Below are 20293 nucleotides of genomic sequence, written 5' to 3'. Positions count from 1 at the left end.
TGAAAGAACATATGCTGCATGTTTTGTTTTTTCCACCGAAAGCTAACAACTTAGACATGCGTGCATGCACAAATCCAGACTCGATTACCCACCCGCGCGCGCGCACACACACACATCATCATCACCATCATCATCGTGCGTGTTTCTGGGAAAGGAAGGGGGGCGTGGGGTGAGTAGAGTCGCGGGAGTGGTTGCATGGGCGTGTATGTCTGCCACGTCAGAGCGTGCAAAATAACTGATAGCAACAAGTTACTTTATGGATGCAACGTTTGAATTAAAAGAAGAAAAAAGTGATCGCCGGACAACATTAATGATGCAAGTCAAAAGAGTTGCGGTCGTCCAGCGCAATCCCCTCATGGTCAAATTCCCCAAACTATAAATAGCAATAGCAGACATCTGGAATGACATCGACATGAACAAGTCGTGGAAGTACGTGTGAGCATCTTCTCAACAACATCACACGTGCAGTATTTCATACTAAAACTATAATATTCATAATATTGCTTTGCAAAGAATTCTTACTATGAATAATGAAAAGGTTAGAAAGAAGAGCTGGGTGCATTGACCTGTCCAGATATTTACGACATTGCACTACCGCAAATCGTTGCCCAAAAAAGATGGCCATGTGACGAAGGTGTAAATGGAACTGTGAGCGATTAGACGGGGGAGAAACACGTTTTCCTGTGTTTAACTGCATGTGAGGGACATGTTTATAGTTTAGAAATTTAGTTTGCGTTTTTGTTTGGATTGTATAAGACGTCCGCCGACAATTTGGATGACTTTACGCCAAAACGTTTGCTGCCATGAGATAGCATTGCAGATTAAATAATGAATCACGCACACACACTCACACACACATACACACACGCGCGCGCGCGCGCACACACACACACAATGGTAATGAACAGTCATGAAAAAGTGAGAGCAGAGCGAGTAGTAAATCGGGGTCATACAACGGGAAAAGAAAGAAGTTTCATGTCGTTTTGATGCTCTTGCCTACAGACGCACAAGATCTACTCAATGTTGGATTCCCTTTCCGAGATGAGATTCTCAAAAGACAAAACTGATTCTGATGATCCAGTCATTGTCCATTTTTTCCAGAAAAAAAAATGTATGGAATTTTCAAACTTATGCGCATGTAAAAAGCATGAAAATACGCATCGAAAACATTTAACATATTCTAAGGTGTCGGGATGTAGAAGTATTTACAAAAATGCCCAAGGTAGGTTTAAATAATGATAATAAAAATAGGCAAAAAAGTCACTCAGATTATCAGCAGTTAATGAATTGTTTTGATAACATCATGAAAAAAAAAAAGTATTTTCCTCATGAATGGATTCTTGATCTGATTCTTAATCCAAGAAAACATGGTTACAATAATGAATAAAAATTAAATTGATTCCATATTACTATTACATGTAAAACAATGAAATTTCATTAAAATTATTGATAGTTTGTTGACATATATCTGTCACTGTCAGATATCAATATATGACAGTTGTACAGCACTAGCACTACAGTTTAGATATTATTAACCGCTTGAATGCACCATGATGGAATTTTCCTCCCTCTTCCAGTGTGCAAAAAAGTGCCCCAGGACGGAAATTTTTGTCCAGTGTCCGTGTCATTGTAGGAATTTTCCTATTGCAAAGTCATTAAATTCAGATGAAATTGTTGTAATTGGATTGTTTGTTTATTATCCTTTCAAAGAAGTATGCGCTTTTTGCTTTCTTTTTGTAGTTTGCATGCTGGACAAGTAGATTTTTTAAATTATCTTTTCTTTATTTTTTCTTTTTTTTTATTACCAACTCAGCAACTGTGATCAAACATTACTTGGCAAGTAGTTGTCACTGAGCATGAAATTGGCTTGGCACTGAAAGGGTTAACCACTGGCTTTATTTGTGTTACAAGGGCAGCTTTTGAATTTTTTCCTTTGTATCCTGAGATTGCAGATTGATGATATTATTGTTCGATCAGAACAGAGGTGCTTTGAACACAAACTTCATAAACTACACAGGAGAAGTGCCTTTGTCAAGTGAACAAAGGAAGGCTTTAACAAAATTACCAACTTGATACTTTTAGTGGCTATGAAAAAAGAAAAGAAAAAAAAAAGGCCTGTTATACATACAACTTTAAATCTAACCCAACAATGATCTGAAGTAATGCATTCTGATTTCTTGAAGCCAGAATAGATCAATAGTTCCAAACTTATTTTGAAATTGTTATGTGTTGATTTTAGTGTGGTTTTTGCTTGCTTGACATGGGCAGCTTTTCCAAAATTGTGCATGTTTTGTATCCTTTTAGGCATTTCAGACATTTATTCTCCAAGAAAACACTAAACAAAGAAACAAAATTTAATCTGAACATTTGAACTCATTTAAGTAGAAACTAAGAAGTACCAAGAAGTTGAGAGAGAGCGCATGCTTTTGTTTAGGTATGTGGTGTTTCAGAGAGATGGTAACATATTACAGATACTTGTGGCATGAAATCCTTCCACAGATTAAGAGAATGGTGAAGAGTATCTGAATTGTAATGCTGTGCAACTGTTAAACCTTTTTCATGGCCACAGACGTCTTGATGGAGACCCACCCCCCACCCCCTCTTACACACACACACATACACACACACATACACACACACATGAACATACTCTCTTGTCCTCTCTCTCTCACTCACTCAGACACACACACACACACACAGACACACACACACACACATACACAGACACAGACACACACACACACACACACACACACACACACAGACTCTTCTGTCCATCCACCATGGAAGACTTTCTACCAGGGTAAAGAACATATGTTCAGTAAGGCTAACAATGATTTGGTTTTAATTAGCCAGTTAATAGTTTTTTCTAGAGGAAAAGGTGCTACATGTGTCTGCATGACTGTGTGGTGTGTCATGATCGTGCTGTCCCCACTCACTGTGTTTATTTTACCTTTTCACTAATCCCACAGAAGCTGTGTCAGCAGTCACTGAAAGAAAAATGGGCAAAAGCAAGAAGCACAAGGCCAAAAGGAACAAGGAGAATGAAGGTGAAGAGTCCAGTGATGATGGCATTCCCAGTAAGTATCAATACATCAGTCAGTAATCGGTGAGGTTTTCAGTTATTGACACTGATAATGACACATTGCTCAGAACTCTTCCAGGTTCTCATGTATGTATGTTTGCAGACTCTTGCGTTATACTTACAGACTTTACAGTTTTCATAATTTTTTCATGGATATATGTAAAATAGTAGAAAATTTGATTTGTATCATGACTTTTTCTTTCTAGTTTCTTATTGTATTTAATTTTGTATTTGTATTGTATTTGTAATCTTTGTGGGGTTTTTTGTTTTGTTTTGTTTTGTTTTTGCTTTTGCTTTTTGGGTTGTTTTTTTTTGCTATAGCACAGTGGTGGTAATTTTGAATTTTTATTTTCATGCTTATGAAAAATGTACATGTATGTATAGATCAAATGTATACAGTCAGCCTATTCTTGGTTGGCATTGATCACACAACCATGTCTCAAACAAACAACAGATTTTGGTAATGTTAGGCCATTGCCCCAAATGAAGGGATGGAAACAAAAGTAAACAAGATCTGTACCTTACTTCTATCAATATTGTTCACATACAAAATATACAAACATAGATGTATTGTGCAAACAAATGAATAATTTGAGGAAATCAAAAAGGAAAGAAGAAAAACGTCATTGCCCTTTTCTCTGATGTCATACTTTGCAACTGCATTCTACCATCGCTTCAAAGCTTTGTATATATACATACATACAGAAAATTGAGTTGCTATATTTTCAGGGTTTTTTTTTTTTTATGTTAAGAGCATTTGTATCAAGAGCATGTATTGCCTATTATGATTCATGTTTGGTTTAAATTTTAATCTTTTATCATGCAGATAGGGCAACATAATGCATAGTTTCAGTCTCAGTTTCTCAATGAGGCGTCGTTGTATTTATACAAATCCATATGTATATGTTACATAACATCTGCTAGGCAGATGCCAGACTAGCAGCATTACCCAGTGTGCTTAGTCAGGCCTTTAATGCTTGCTTACATATTTGTATACCTATCACACTGGATAATACTTGTGTTGCCATAGGTTCTTATTCAGTGTGCCAAGTGCATGCTGTACATGGGAACTTGGTTAATCATTGCATCCAAATGACTAAATGGAAAAGTTGGGAAAAAGGGTGGGACTGGGATTCAGACCCAGACCCCCATGGACACTGTTTTGGCAGATAAGCATCTTAAACATTCTGCCACCTTTCTCTGTAATACACAGTGGATTTCATTCTTGATTGCATTTCCAACACACAGACACAGAATGGCAGACCCACTCTGCCAGACATTGATTGGACAATGGCACGATACATGTGACCATTGATTATTAATGAGTAAATGGTTTGCTTTTATGTATGTGCTTGATCTCAGTGTTGTGAAGTTGCATGTAAAATTAAAAGCCAATTACAAAGCTAAACAAAACTAACTCGTTAATTAACTGTTGATCCAGTTGACCAGTCAGTTATACTTGGTTGCCAGCTAATCCACAACTAACTAAAAAGAAAGAGAAAGAAAAGGAGAAAAAACTAATATATCTTTTAAAAGTTAGGACGTAAGCAGATGTAAGCTGAAGCCAAACACACACTGTTCTTCATCTGTTTAGCTTGCCAACATATTGCCAAAGCAGTCAACTTTGCTGCTATGAGAAAGGCTCTGCTGAAGCCAGCTTCCACAGTTGGTGAATGCACAGTAAGTATTATCTATATCTGTGTGAAAGTATTGTGAATTTTCCATTTGATGATGGGAATTGTGGAAAGAAATTGTTGCTGAATTAATCATAAACAGAACAGAAAAGACTACCTTTGCAAAATGTTGCCGTATAGTATTGCAGTTACCAAATGTCTCTTGACTTGTCATTTTGCAATCATGATACAGTCTGAGGCATGTAGAATGAAACCATTATTGTGGTGATGGTATGTTATTCTGCTATAGTGATGTGGTTTGTGGTATGTACAATGAAACCATTATTATTGTGGTGATGGTGTTCAAATGAAAATATAACCATGGATGCTTGGGGGAAAAAAGAAAGAAAGAAAAAGACATAGGTTAAGTATTGACAGAACAGTACTATTAGAATATCAAGTGATATGGAAATCTTATTTGTATGACCCAGGGTGACTGGATGATCTGTAAGCAAGAAGAAAAAAAAGTCTTATTCCATTCATTATGTTACATTCTCAACACTTGTTTTTAACATGTTTAGTTTGTTTGCAGAGCTTTACTTACTCAGGCAGTCTTTGATACCTTTTGTATTGTGATGTATTGAATTTGGTGTGTTTGTTCTGACTGTCAGTGTTTTGATTTTGGTGTATTTGTTGTGTTTTGATTTGGTTGTGTTTGTTGTGACAATGGAGGAAGGTGGCTGAATGGTTAGGACACTTATCTGCCGATAAAGTGTCTGTCAGGGTCTGGGGTGGAATCTCCATCTTGTCCTGTCTCACAAGTTGGATTGGAAAATCAAACTGAGTGTCTAATCATTTGGATGAGACAATAAACTGAGGTCCTGTGTGCAGCACATACTTAGCCCATTGAAAAGAACCCATGGCAACACAAGTGTTGTCCTCTGGCATAATTCTGTAGAAGAAATCTATACTGATAGGCACACAAATATGTATGCATGCACTCAAGGTCTGACTAAGCACGTTGAGTTATGCTGCTGGTCAGGCATCTGCCAGCAGATGTGATGAAGCTATATGGATTTGTGGGAATGCAGTGATGCCTATATAAACTGAAACTGTCAGTGGTTTGATTTTGGTGTGTCTGTTGTGACTGTCATTGTGTTGATTTTGGTGTGTTTGTTGTGGATGTCAGTGTGTTGATTTTGGTGTGTTTGTTGTGGATGTCAGTGTGTTGATTTTGGTGTGTTTGTTGTGGATGTCATTGTGTTGATTTTGGTGTGTTTGTTGTGGATGTCATTGTGTTGATTTTGGTGTGTTTGTTGTGGATATCATTGTGTTGATTTTGGTGTGTTTGTTGTGGATGTCATTGTGTTGATTTTGGTGTGTTTGTTGTGGATGTCAGTGTGTTGATTTTGGTGTGTTTGTTGTGGATGTCAGTGTGTTGATTTCGTGTGTTTGTTGTGGCTGGCATTGTGTTGATTTTGATGTGTTTGTTATGTTAGTCAGTATTTCATACTACATTGTGTATAAAACTGGTCTGGTATAATAGTTAAACAATGTCAGTAATGGCTTGTCTGATACAGTGCTTCATGTATTAGTGAACCATCTCTGCAGTTTGATTTGTTGTATGGAAAAAAAATATATTCAGATTTCAGGACTGTACATGCTGGTTATGTTCATGTTTTCATAATTCACCGAATGCTGACATAGATTATGGAACCATTGACACATGCATTTGATCATCTAGCACTAGCAGGTGTGTACCATCTATTGACCTGAGTGGGAGATCAGAAAAAAATCTCCACCCTTCACTTACTATAGGGTGTGGCTAGGATTGGAACCTGGGAGCCTCAGATTGAAAGTTCAATGCTTTTAATTACTCAGCTGACAGCATCCCCGCCCCTCCCCCAGGTCTCTTCATTTTCTTTCTCATTTTTCTTTCAGATCTGTGTTATGAAAAGACAAGAAACCACCCCCGATGACAAAGAAAATAATTTAAAATAAAAACAATGGGGAGTTCTCACACTTTCTCACATATTGTGAGAAAGCATGACAGAGGAACACTAACGTTTTCTTACAGTCCTATGATTCCTCACAAAATGAAAACAGAAAAGCGATCAGAAAGCATTGGGCTGAGAGAAAGCATGAGTGAAGAACCGGTCTTGACATTGTTTGTGTCCACACAGAGCTGTAGACTGGGAGCGAACAAGAGCAGGGGGAAGGCGGAGGACAGGAGGGCAGAGGAGGAACGGGAGGAGGACCAGAAACCAGAGACCACCATCTGGGTTTGCCTTCAGTGCGGTCACCAGGTCAGTCAGTACCTGATGAAACCAAACTTTTCTTGTCTTATTTGTGTTGGTTTATTTACTCATCTGATTGTTGATAAAGGTCTCTTGATTATTATTTTATCGACAGTGTCAGTAAAATAACACAATTCATCAATAATACATAAATATTATTTTTTATCTTTAACATGCATAATTGTTGTTCCGCATGTGTAAACAAACAAACAGATATTAGTAGTTCTGCACATATGCTGACTGAGATATCGGAAAAATCATCACTCTCAACCAATCAGACGCAGCCTGGATTTGATCCCAGCATCCTCAGATTGACCATTCAGTACTCTGACCGCTTGGCTGTGGTGCCCATTGTGTCAGCTACACAAAAGCTTTCAGCACCACCTTAATCCCCTGTGGAAAAATGATGGGGCCTCTTTCAGTGTAAATGGTCCTCCCACCTTCTGGAAATTCTGTGCTAGAAATTTCCCCTTTCACTTTCTTTCTTTCTGGCCTTTTCCATTTTTTTCTGTTGTCTCTTCCTTTCCTATTTTCTGCCTTGCTGGGCATACAGCTATGTCTGTTTCTTTCTAGGAAGCCTTTAATTTTTTCTTGGGACTGGTAATTGCCACTCTTATTATGGTGTTCTCTTTTTTGTGCCCAGGACATGGGTGCCTGTTGGCAAGTTTTGGTTTTGTATGCTTGTTGATATATAATTTTGTATTTATGTCATCATGTTCATGTTCTGTATTACTTTCATCCTCTGATGAAAAAATGACAGAATTGTCGACATTAAAGGCATGTCCTGGGTTTATGTGCATGAATGTGACTGTACTTATGCCTTATTCTCTTTTACACTATACTACAGGTGTCTTTGTTGTTGTTGTTCTGCTGGACCAGCCCTGAATTGGCTCTGTGTGGTCAGCAGGGCAATAGGCAGCAACAGATATTTCACTGTGTTGTGTGTGCTTGCAGGGCTGTGACAGAAATTCCCAGGAGAAGCATGCTTTGAAGCACTATGGGGCGGGGCACTCGGGCATCCACTGTCTGGTCATCAACCTGACCACGTGGGCCACTTGGTGAGGCCGTGTAGAGACCCTGTGTGTACTGAGTACAGTGTGTGTGTGTGTGTGTGTGTGTGTGTGTGTGTGTGTGTGTGTGTGTATTTTAGTGTGAGTGGTTATCAACTTTACCACTTGGGCCACTTGGTGAGATGGTATAGGCCCTGTGTATACTGAGTACAGTGTGTGTGTATGTGCATGTTTGTGTGTGTGTGAATAGTGTATGTGTGTGTTTGTGTGTGTGCGAATATTTGTGTGTGTGTGTGTGTGTGTGTGTGGGTGTGTGTTTGGTCATCAACCATGCCACCTGAGAGTACTCTGTGTACTGGTTGCTGTGTGTGTGTTTGTGTGTGTGTGTGTCTGTGTGTTTGTGTGTGTGTGTGTACTGTTTGAGTATATGTGTTCTCCCACTCTGAAGGGACATTCTGATTTGAACAGTCATAAGACGGGTATGTAAAGTGGGGAGTAAAAATTCTGATTTGTTAGAGGATCCTGCAGAAAGTGAAAATTTCCAACATTGCATGATCAGTACATGAATGCTGTGACACAGGTGCTATGTCTGTGATGATGAGGTTCCACTGCAAAACAAGAGGATCCAGGACTGCATGGAATTCCTGCGCAAGCAGTCACATGTTTCTCCGTCGGTGTCCTCTCAGTCTGCAAACGAAAACTCAAGTGAGAATTTTTTTCTCGTTTTTTTCTTTTGTGTGTGTGTGCGTGTGTGTGTCCCAGAATTTGGGATATTTTATTTGTTTTCAGTATTTTGATGATGACGAATCACGATAGGTGTGATGACGATGCTGCTGTGAGGGGTCCATTTTGGCTTAGTAATGCTTGGCAAGGCTGTGCTCCTGTGACATATCCTGGCTTGTAATATATCCCCCCGACAATGGAGTTTGGCTGCCTACATGGCAGGGTAAAAAGAGTCATACACATAAAAGCCCACTCATGTACATACGAGTGAACGTGGGAGTTGCAGCCCATGAACGAAGAGGTAATATATCAGACAGGCTGTGAGATACACATGCCTGTAGTGTTGGTCAGGATATTTGAGCAACTCTCCCAAAGACATATCCGTGAAGTAGATGACCCTTGACTGTGTGGTTCCTGTCTTCCCATTAGAGTCCTTAGCACACTCTCCTCTGAATAGGAGCTGGCCAAAGGCAGAAAAAACAACACCTGATGGGGCTGGAACCTTGTCATCAGTCTGTGATGCTGATTGTTTTGCCACTGCAGTTGGTCCATAAAACATTTTTTGTTTTTGTATAAAACTGAATGATACATTGACGACAGATGATTTAGATAAGATAAGAGAAAAAAATCTATGTTCCACTGCACAAGGCCCATTTTTGACTCACTTGTGTAAACAAAGTGAGTCTATGTTTTAACCTGGTGTTCGGTTGTCTGTGTGTGTGTGTGTGTGTCTGTGTGTCCGTGGTAAACTTTAACATTGCCATTTTCTCTGCAAATACTTTGTCAGTTGACACCAAATTTGGCATAAAAATTGGAAAAATTCAGTTCTTTCCAGTCATCTTGTTTAAAATAATATTGCACCTCTGGGATGGGCACAAAAAAATAGAAAAAGAAGCCAGATTATATGCAGACTGAATTTACTGTTTTATATATATATATATATTTTTTTTTTTTATTCTCTAAACTTGGCACTTTGATCTGATATTCGACACAACAACAAGAGCAGTCATTGTTATAATTTTTTGTTCAAATAGGAACTTCTTTTGCTAAGCATGGAAGTTATATTTATTTTGCATGTCTTTGCTACAGATAGTAAAGAAGGGAAATTAATCTGTAATTAATGCTAGGGGACTTGATTGCTTTAAACTGATCTTTCTCATCTTAAACATTACATTTTGAAATTATACTCAATACATAAAAAGCTTGTGTGTTTTACTCTCAGTGTACAGGGCTCTCACTATGTTCATTCCCCCAAGTGGTCTTTTTCGGAAAATACTAAAATCAATACGACGAGTGGACTTTATAGATCTATTGGCCCAGAAGGTCATGGGCAAAATCAGTTGCGTACACATATTTATACATATTCAAAGCACGTGTTCATATTCTTCGTGAACGCGAACAACGCCATTTTGTTTCAAGTTGTTGACCTGCCCGTTTGATCCTATATTCAATGGACAATACACGATAACATGTGATGGAAAGTTGGAGAAGGAGACCGTTAAATATTTATTCAGAGAAAGATTTGTGAACGCCTCATCACTTACTGGATTATGCCCCAAACTGCCATAAAAATATCCACAGAATCAGTCGGAATTCACAGTAAAAAAATAATAAACCATGAGAGTTAATACCCTTGAATTGATGAAACAAAAATTTCCAGTCTTGACTTTTCTCAAAATGAAGTCCTTTTCACTTCATACGACGTTTAGAAGTACTTGTACTTGGCTCTACATGTTATTAGTTTAACAAAATACTCAATTTTCAAATCAACTTTAAAACTATAAAACTAGAATGAACATAAAAGAGAAATTGAATCGACCGTGTCAACCGGGTGTAACTGAACTTGTACATCTATCTAGATCCAGAGAAAACAGCTAAATGTTACGGTGTGATTGCGGTGATAGCCACGTCTCCTTTACCACAGACTTTAAAAAAAAAAGATTTTTTGAATGCCCAAGATACACCAGAATAATATGATTTAAACAGTGTTCTCACTGCGAATACCGCAATCGATTTATCGCCCTTTATAAAAGCATGTTTAAATGTTATATTTTTGGACATCAGTTAAGGAGCCACGATAGTGTAATGGGTAAGACAGTTTCTTCTCACCCGAACATGCGGGGTTTGAATCATCCGTTTTTTTTCTTTTAACCTGAAGCTTTATAATAACAAATACAGAACACATTTTAATGATTAGATTTTTTTTTAAAGTGTATCACAAGTGAGTCTTGAAGGCCTTGCCTCTCTTGTTATTCTTATTTTATTTATCATTTGCTTTTTTCATCTTTTCTCTCACAATTTTATTTTTACTTTCTTAAAATCTATTTTCTTTATATGTGTGGTGAGAGTGAATTTAATTTCATGTTGATATTGATAGTAGCATTATCTTATTCATTTATTTATTCATTTGTGTACATCAAAAGAGGGCGCTAGTCAGGGATGCAAAGGGGAGGTAACCTACTACGAGAGGTTATCGGCTGTAGCTACTTTCGTTTTCTCCGCACAGGCGGATATTAGTTTGCACAGGACAGGAATTAGACCCCTGCCAGAGTCTGCACTAGTGGGTCACGGTAAGTATGTTACTTAAACGTAATTTTAGGAAGAAAACTTCCTTTTATGAGCGATCATGTTGAATTTGAAAGTGCAATGTGTTGCGAGCACATTATAATCTTTAGCTAGTGGGACAAAGGGGAGGTTACCTACTTTCGGGAGGTTATCGACCGTAGTTGCTCTCTTTTTCTCCGCATAGGCGGATAGTAGTTTGCACAGGACAGGAATGTCAGACCCCTGCCGGAGTCTGCACTAGTGGGTCACGGTAAGTATGTTACTTAAACGTAATTTTAGGAAGAAAACTTCCTTTTATGAGCGATCATGTTGAATTTGAAAGTGCAATGTGTTGCGAGCACATTATAATCTTAAAGTTTGGTGCTGCTGTTTTGTGTTTGCATGTATTTGTTATGGATGTGAACTGTTGAAAAATTGAATATTATTTATACCAAACATGTGCTTTCAATGTATCTTTCATTTTTATTATGTTTTAATGCATTTACTTCTTTGTTCAAGTGCAATGTTGTGAGCACATTATCTTTAAGCTTGTTCTTGCTCTTTTGTGTTTGCTTGTATTTTTTGTGTATGTGAACTGTTGAACAGTTGAATATTATTTAAACCAAACATTTGCTGTCAATGTATCTTTCATTTTTTTTAAATTACATTTTAATGCATTTGCTTCTTTGTTTATTTTATGTATTTTGTTTCATGTTAATGTTTTATACAAGGCCCTCAAGGCCTGAATAGTGCGCTGGGTGCATGCATAGGTCAGGCATCTGCCTTTTTTTAATTATTAAAATTTTTATTTATTTATTTTTTACAAGCAGATGTGTCTCAGCTTACATGGATCAGTCTGCAGGCTTTGACACCACGTTGAAACTGAAACAGAAACTCTAGTCAAGGTGTTTGATGTCTGCATGTTTGTTGGGGATTGTCATGGGAGGGATATGGTTGTAGTCTCCACTCTCGGGGGCATGCTAACTCAGTTAGGCTGCGTGACAAAGGCAATTATTGTTGTCAGTTGCTGGCTTAGTAAGCAGTGTTGTAAGTACATTAAATCTGAACAGGCACTACTGAAAACCAGCCAAGTGACTTTGCAGCAATGCAGGGTCTCCTCTGGTGTTTATCCCTGTGGTGACCTAACATCGATAGTTCCCAGTGAACTGCTGATGCAGAGACTACAGCAGACATACATGGGTGTGGGCGTATATGAAGGATTGGAATGGTGTGGGAGAAATGTCACTGAAAGAAAGTGTGCAGATGATTGGGCAGTGGGAACGAACAAGGTTGTGACCAATGAAGTGTTGAACTGTGACAGGTCAGAACTGCCAGCTGGGCAGTCAGCCAGGGGGCGCTGTCAACAACTCCACATCCACGTCCAGTCAGTCTGTGGTGGTCACCCCACAGGCCGGCGGTAAATCTGCTGACATCGTCTGTCAGAGGGTCAAGGTCTGTGATTGACTGCGTTTTGTGATTGTGTGTGTGTGTGTCTGTGTTTCTGTTCATGTGTGTGTGTGTGTGTGTGTGTGTGTGTGTGTGTGTGTGTGTGCATGTGTTTCTTTGATTAATGTTCTCACTGCCTCTCATTTGATGTGTACTTTGTGGGTGTAATTCCATTGAAATGTTTTTCTTTCATTGAATTAAAATTGATAAATATTTGTGGATAAAATAGGGATTTACAGGTACATGTAAAGGATTGATTATTTTATGATCAGTGCACATGTTGTTCACTATCAACACAATGTGAATTTGTGTATCCATGTACACTTATATGTGTGTGTGTGTATGCCTTTGTGTGTATGCTTCTGTGCATGCATATGTGAGGGTGTGATTGTGAATGTGTGCAGGTAAGGGTGAAAATATAAAGATATGTAATTCGTTCTACCACACAGCTATATGTCAGCTAGAGCTCCCCTGTTCCAGCACTATATGGGACCACTGCAGTAACAAAATAACAACATAGGGTGCTTCACTAAAACAGCTGTAACTTGTTTAACTCTCTCTGGACGGTGGAATGCATGAGCATTCCTACATAAAATGTATTTGGATTTGGACGACGGAATGGAATAGCATTTTCCAAAAATAAAAATCCATCAGGCGCTGTACATGTGATTTTGTGATTAGCCAAGCAGAGTGCGCTATTCTGGGACACTCCATATCCGAATGGTATGATTGGCCAGCCTGTCATGTGTGGCCTGTCTCACACACACGCTGACAAAGTCACTGACCGCTCACGTGCTCGCGTGCCAGCCTGTTAGCAAAGAGGCGCCTGAAACAGGGCGGTTCTCAAAATGTTGCAAGCGAACAAGGCAGCGACGGCAACGTTTTAGTGTTGACGAAGTACTTGAAATGCTGCATGCTACAAACTGAAGGGTCGGATATCGAAGAGGTGGATGATGACGAAGAAGAAAGTGAATTAAGCGCAGAAAGTGAGCATGGGTACGGTGATTCGGGGTGAAAAATTGGCATTATTTTCTGCATAATGGCAAAACTGTAAAAATAAGATGAGAAATTTGTTTTTTTTTTTATATGTAATAGCCCAGTACATAATAAACCAGTTCTGAAAGTTTCATTTTCTTATTCTGTATTTTGTATTTTTTGTAATTTTTTTTCCCAAACCCTTACAAATGGGCTGTCTGTGGGGAAAAGCAAGGGAGAAAACTTGCCGTCCCGAGTGAGTTAAGAACACAGTGTCACCAAACTTTCAGGAATGGCATGAAAATAAAGGTCACTAATCAGTGAAACTGCCAGTTTTCTTTATCATTGCTGTTATAACTGGTAAACAGCTTGGCCACCTCTTCTGTAGCCAGTCTCTTCCTGTCTTGGTCAGTGATGATGAGAGATAAAAACTCACAGAAAATTGATGGAGAATTGTTTATTTGACTGGTCAAAGTTTTGTTCTACCGTATACAGAATCCATAAATGGTTCAGCTGAGAATGCCAATTCTACCAAGCAAAAATATTCTAAATTAGAATAGTGTGTTGGTACAAGAATAATCGTAGGTGATCCCTGTAAACTACAATAGTGTGTTAGTACAAGAACACTTGTACCTCGTCCACAGGGGAAGTAATCATGGTACAAGTTAATGTGTACCTGGAATAGAATGAGTTGATCTTTCTTCATTACTTGAGCAGTGTTTCGATCTTTAGTTATATGATCCTGAATTTCAGAATCTTTGGGGTCTTTTTTGGTTGTTTTTTTCAAATGTTATTTCATTACATATTATGCTATAATAATAATAATGTACATTTATATAGGGCGTTTCTCCAGAAATACTGCTCAAAGCACTTTACATTTTGTTCCTCACTCCCTGCCTCCCCACCAGTACTCCTCCCCATCTGCACCTCCCCCACCACCACACATGGAAGCACGTGCCAGAAAACAGTCATGCAGCTGAACACTGGAAACCACCCACCCACCCATTTCGCCCTCCAGAAAACACATCCCTGCAACACGCACTCAGGCACGCACACACACACAAATGCACGGACAATCACCAGCACCCCGCCACACACATATGGCAAACAGCCTCTCCACAACGAAACATGCACCCAAAACCAGATCACACGAAGATCAGAAAAAATAACAACAGCAAAAACAAAAAAACAAACCCTGCTGTTGGTGCTATCGAGGATATTGACAGGTTATTAGTGTGGATAGTAAAGATGTAGGATATTGTGGTCTGTATTTTATGTTTTCAGCTCTGGTAGCCCTTATTTCTGTTAATGATCAGATTTTGTGTTCTTTTCAGGGGCTGAATAACCTGGGGAACACTTGCTTCTTCAATGCTGTTATGCAGGTATTTGTTCACCCATTCTCTGCCCATCCTCTTTCTGTCTGTCTGTCTGTCTCTTTCTGTGTGTGTGTGTGTGTGTGTGTCCTGATCCACCTGTTTTTCTCTTGATTTTCTTCCATGTTTTTCTTCTCTCACTCATACAGGCATGTTTCACATACACGCTCACGCACAGGCACGCATGCTGAAATGCATTCACGCATTCTTTCTCAACTATTGAGATTTGCATTATGTATATATGCATAGAGACAGATTAAGTACATTGACACATGCATTCAGATGACAGACACAAAGCAGAGATACTTACGATAATAGTAATAATGATTATAATGATAATAGTAATAATGATGATAATTATAATGATAATAACGATGATAATATTGTACTGATTCTTTTGCGGAGACAAATCAAAGCATTTTCACAGCAGTTATTCACACTTATGCATAAATCTTGCTGTCTTGATACTGAAAGATGAGAAATAAAACTGACAAACAGATGTAAATAGAAAGCTAGAAAAAACTGTAGACCAGAAAGAGGGGTGTGATGGGGGACGTGGAGGGGCGGGGAAGCCGGGGGGGAGGGGGGGGATGATTGGAGAAGTGGGGATGGGGGTGGGGGTCTGTTTTGGAAAGAGGTAGGTTTTAAGGTCAGACTTGAAAGATCACAGTTGATGGTTGATGATGTGTTATGCCCATATACAGACCAGGCACATTGGCACAGGCATATAGATGACAGAGCAGATATACTTGTTAATTATCATCATTTCGATTGTGATGATGATGATTATTATTACTGATTATTGTTATTGATACATATGCAGAAATAGAGTATGGCTGCCTACATGGCAGGGTAAAAACGGTCATATACATAAAGCCCACTTGAGTGCATACAAGTGAATGTGGGAGTTGCACCCCTCCAACGAAGAAGAAGAAGAAGATACCTATGAATTGATACTGAACACTTGTCGCTGTGTCACCCACAAAATGTGTGCCAACAACACAGACGTTCTTGTTGATTATCATCATTATGATGATGATGATGATTATTATTATTACTAATTGTTATTATTTTTGATGCTAACTGAACACGTGAGGCTGTGTCCCCCCACAGAACATGTGCCAGACGCCGGGCTTGGAGGCACTGCTGGTGGAGCGGTGCAGCAAGGATTTCACCCTGACGGTCGGGGGGTGGACAGACAGACACAGAGACTCTGACAGCAACAGAGAGTCTGACGATGAGGATGACAGCAGATTTGAACCCTTGGTACTTGTGTAACCCCTTGACTGCTGATCCTGGGGGAAATGTGATCAGTGTGGCTTGAGTTTGAAAGGCAGTCATTCATTTCTGTGTACTTGTCCATGGTTAATTCATCGCTTTGCTGAGCAAAAGGAAGGCTGTCCCAAGAGAAAGAAATTCAGACACAGAATGGTGACCCAAGATCCTGACCTGTAAGCTCCTGTCTTGTCTCAGTTTCAGTTTCAAAGTATCCAAGCTTGCAGACAGATCCATATATGCTTCTCCACGTTTGCTTTAAAAAATAAGAAAATAGAAAATAGATTATTAATTTATTTAAGATAAAAAGACAGCAGTAGATGCCTGACCTTCACATAAATCCAGTGCACTGATCAGGTTTCTCTTGTCTCAGTGAGATGAAAGCTTTTCACTGATGAGTACACCTGTCAATAGCAGAAAAGAGATTAAAGGATGGAAATGTTTGTAGGTGTTACATTGGAGGGGAGGGGTGGTGGTGGGTTAGTGCTGGGAGTGGTGCAGGCATAGAGAGAGAGAGCGTGTGCAGTTTGAGGGTGTGTGTTATTCTGTTTGTCTATTTGAACATGTATGAATGTGCATGTAGAGTGTGTGTTCGCATGCATTGTGTACTTGGTGTGTGTGTTTGTGTATGTGTGTGTGTGCGTGCGTGTGTGCATGCAAGGGAAAAGAAAATGAGGAATACTGATTTTATTGTTCAGCTCAAATCATTAAAAGTGAAATACATTGAATCAAAAAAAGAAAGCTAAGTTGGGTATATTTTTTCCTCTGTATTTTATGATTCTGGGTATTTTACGAATGGAATCAGATGGAGACTTTACTGTGACTTACATTTTGGATAATTAGACTTTGTGACATGATGGATTTTTTTTCTGTCATGGTTGAATGTTTCTTTGCTGCTGTTTTCATTCGGGGCTGTTGCATTGTTCCAGTGTCCAATAAACATTGAGATGGGGGAGGTGGGCCCTCTGAGCGTCTCGCTCACCAACTTTGTGCGAGAGATGAACACCAACAATGGCAAGAACACCCTCTCCCCCAACAGTCTCTTTGGCAACATCTGTAAAAAGTAAGAGCATGAAGAAGTGGGGAAAAAACCCTGATAAATGTACTGTGTCATGCACATGTGTGCTGTGTATGTGTGTGATGTGTGTGTGTGGATGTGATGTGGATGTGTGACTTTATGTATACAAATGTATAAATATATGTTTCTTCTGTTGCACGCCAACTCAGTTTGGAAATTTTGATTTACATTCTGTTTATTGCAGGGCCCCTTGTTTCAGAATTTTAAATTTATGTTTCTCCTTTTGCAGGGCCCTGTTCTTCAGAATTTTCAGTGGTGATGTGTTTCTTCTGTTGCAGAGTCCCGTACTTGAGAATTTTGAACAAAAATCGAAGGCCCCCCCCGTCACTTCAGAATTTTGAATAAACATTTCTTACTTGGTGGGATGCCCTGATTCAGAATTTGAAATACACATACTTTCTGTTTGTTTGGCCCCTCTCTGAAGACATTTGAATGTACAGTTTCCCTCTTGCTTCAGAATTTTGATTCTGCGATTCTTGTTTCAGGGCCCCTCACTTCAGATTTTTGTGTATACATTTTGTTCCATTGCAGGGCTCTTCAATTCAGAATTTTGAATATACATTTCTCCTAGTGCAGGACCCCTTAATTCAGAAGATTTCTTGTTTTGCAGGGCTCAGTACTTGAGAATTTTGAACATTCATTTCTTCTGTTGCAGGACCTTTCAGTTCAGAATTTTGGAAATGCATTTCTTCTTTCACAGAGCCCTTTAATTCAGAAATTTTTTCATTTAGATTTTTTTGTTTTGCAGGGCTCTGTACTTTAGAATTTTGTACGTATATATCTTATGTTGCAGGGTCTTTCCGTTAAGAATTTTGAACATGCCTTTCTTCTTTTTGCAGGGCTCTTACTGTGGAAATTTCAGTTCATATTTCTTCTATTGTGTTTCAGGGCTCTTCAGTTCAGAATCTATATTATACATTTCTTATGCTGAAGGGCCCCTTACTTCAGAATTTTCAGTACGCATTTCTTCTTTTGCAAAGCATACTAGTTCAGAATTTGAGTATACATTTCTTGTGTTGCAGGGCCAATCAGTTCATAGTTTTGAGTATACATTTCTTGTGTTGCAGGGCCCAACGCTTCAGAGGCTATCAGCAGCAGGACAGTCATGAGCTGCTTCGATACCTTATGGATGTGGTGCGTACCGAGGAGATAAAGGTGAGTGTCCAGGTATCCTATGAGGAGATAAAGGTGAGTGGCCAGGTATCATATGAGGAGATAAAGGTGAGTGGCCAGGTATCCTATGAGGATAAATAGGTGAGTGTCCAGGTATCCAATGAGGAGATAAAAGTGAGTGGCCAGGTATTCTGTGAGGAGAGGAGATAAAGGTAAGTGTCCAGGTATCCTATGAGGAGATAAAGGTGAGTGGCCAGGTATCCTATGAGGACATATAGGTGAGAGGCCAGGTATCCTTATAGAGTGGCCAGGTATCCTATGAGGAGATAAAGGTGAGTGTCCAGGTATCCTATGAGGAGATAAAGGTGAGTGGCCAGGTATCCTATGAGGAGATAAAGGTAAGTGTCCAGGTATCCTATGAGGAGATAAAGGTGAGTGGCCAGGTATCCTATGAGGAGATAAAGGTGAGTGGCCAGGTATCCTATGAGGAGATAAAGGTGAGTGGCCAGGTATCCTTATAGAGTGGCCAGGTATCCTATGAGGAGATAAAGGTAAGTGTCCAGGTATCCTATGAGGAGATAAAGGTGAGTGGCCAGGTATCCTTATAGAGTGGCCAGGTATCCTATGAGGAGATAAAGGTAAGTGTCCAGGTATCCTATGAGGAGATAAAGGTGAGTGGCCAGGTATCCTATGAGGATATATAGGTGAGTGGCCAGGTATCCTATGAGGAGATAAAGGCGAGTGTCCAGGTATCCCATGAGGAGATAAAGGTGAGTAGCCAGGTATCCTATGAGGATATATAGGTGAGTGGCTAGGTATCCTATGAGAAGATAAAGGTGAGTGTCCAGGTATCCTATGAGGAGATGAAGGTGAGTGTCCAGGTATCTTACACTCCTGGTGGTTGGGCATATGTCGGCTGAGATTACATGCTGTGAAGCATAGCTTGAGCAGATGCTTCTTTCAATTTTTTTTTTGTGAGAAAGAAATGTATCAGTCAGTCAAAACAGTGCAACTTTATCATTTCAGTTTCAAGGGTGTGTCAAAGTGTGAGGACTGATCCTTATAAACTTCACCACATCTGCTGAAGGAAATATAGATAAAAAATGGTGGAGGTGGCAGTGAGTAGCAAATTCCTGGCCCACACAAAGACCCACCAACATGGTGGTCAGGCCTTGAAGGTCTACCAAATGCTGAGAAAAACAAAAAGAAGAAAGAAATAGAAATTGAAAATGTGTTATGAGAAAAAGAAGTCGAATACATGCACAACATGAAACATGATTCAATGAAGAAGAAACTTGTTACTAATTGCGATTAAGAACAAAAATATGTAGTGGTTTATGAGTCTGTGTAATCCACAAGGTCTCAGTTTGTGTGTGTGTGTGTGTGTGTGTGTTCCAGAGAGCGAAGGGAGGAATCCTCAAGCATTTCAAAGTGAACCCAAAGGACGTGGATGATGATGGCAAGATGAAAGTGAAAGGTACCTGTGTGTATTGTGTACACAGGGAGTGAGTGTCATTGCAGTGTGGGTGGACGTCGGACAGAGGTGCATGTGTCTAGGGGACATAGGGAGAGGGCATCTGTTGGTGGGTTATGGAAACAAGAACATACATGTGTCTAGGGGACATGGGGAGAGGGCATCTGTTGGTTGGTTATGGAAACAAGAACATACATGTGTCTAGGGGACATGGGGAGAGGGCATCTGTTGGTGGGTTATGGAAACAAGAACATACATGTGTCTAGGGGACATGGGGAGTGGGCATC

General features: G+C 39.5%; 1 protein-coding gene across 1 annotated transcript in view; it reads left to right on the top strand.

Moving 5' to 3' along the window:
* Positions 1-607: 607 nt before the first annotated feature.
* Positions 608-20293, top strand: part of LOC143283395 (ubiquitin carboxyl-terminal hydrolase 45-like) — a 37381-nt gene continuing 17695 nt past the window's right edge. The window contains exons 1-12 of the mRNA XM_076589606.1: positions 608-697; positions 2973-3080; positions 4680-4765; positions 6882-7004; positions 7950-8053; positions 8586-8710; positions 12594-12724; positions 15028-15075; positions 16180-16332; positions 17271-17404; positions 18487-18574; positions 19931-20009. Coding sequence (XP_076445721.1) covers positions 3002-3080; positions 4680-4765; positions 6882-7004; positions 7950-8053; positions 8586-8710; positions 12594-12724; positions 15028-15075; positions 16180-16332; positions 17271-17404; positions 18487-18574; positions 19931-20009 — 1150 coding nt within the window. The 5' untranslated portion in view covers positions 608-697; positions 2973-3001. The remainder of the gene's footprint in view (positions 698-2972; positions 3081-4679; positions 4766-6881; positions 7005-7949; positions 8054-8585; positions 8711-12593; positions 12725-15027; positions 15076-16179; positions 16333-17270; positions 17405-18486; positions 18575-19930; positions 20010-20293) is intronic.

Source organism: Babylonia areolata, chromosome 6 (genome assembly GCF_041734735.1).
Source record: "Babylonia areolata isolate BAREFJ2019XMU chromosome 6, ASM4173473v1, whole genome shotgun sequence".
Lineage (NCBI taxonomy): Eukaryota > Metazoa > Mollusca > Gastropoda > Neogastropoda > Buccinidae > Babylonia > Babylonia areolata.
Note: the sequence above shows the minus strand (reverse complement) of the source record. Positions and strands in the feature narration are given on the sequence as shown.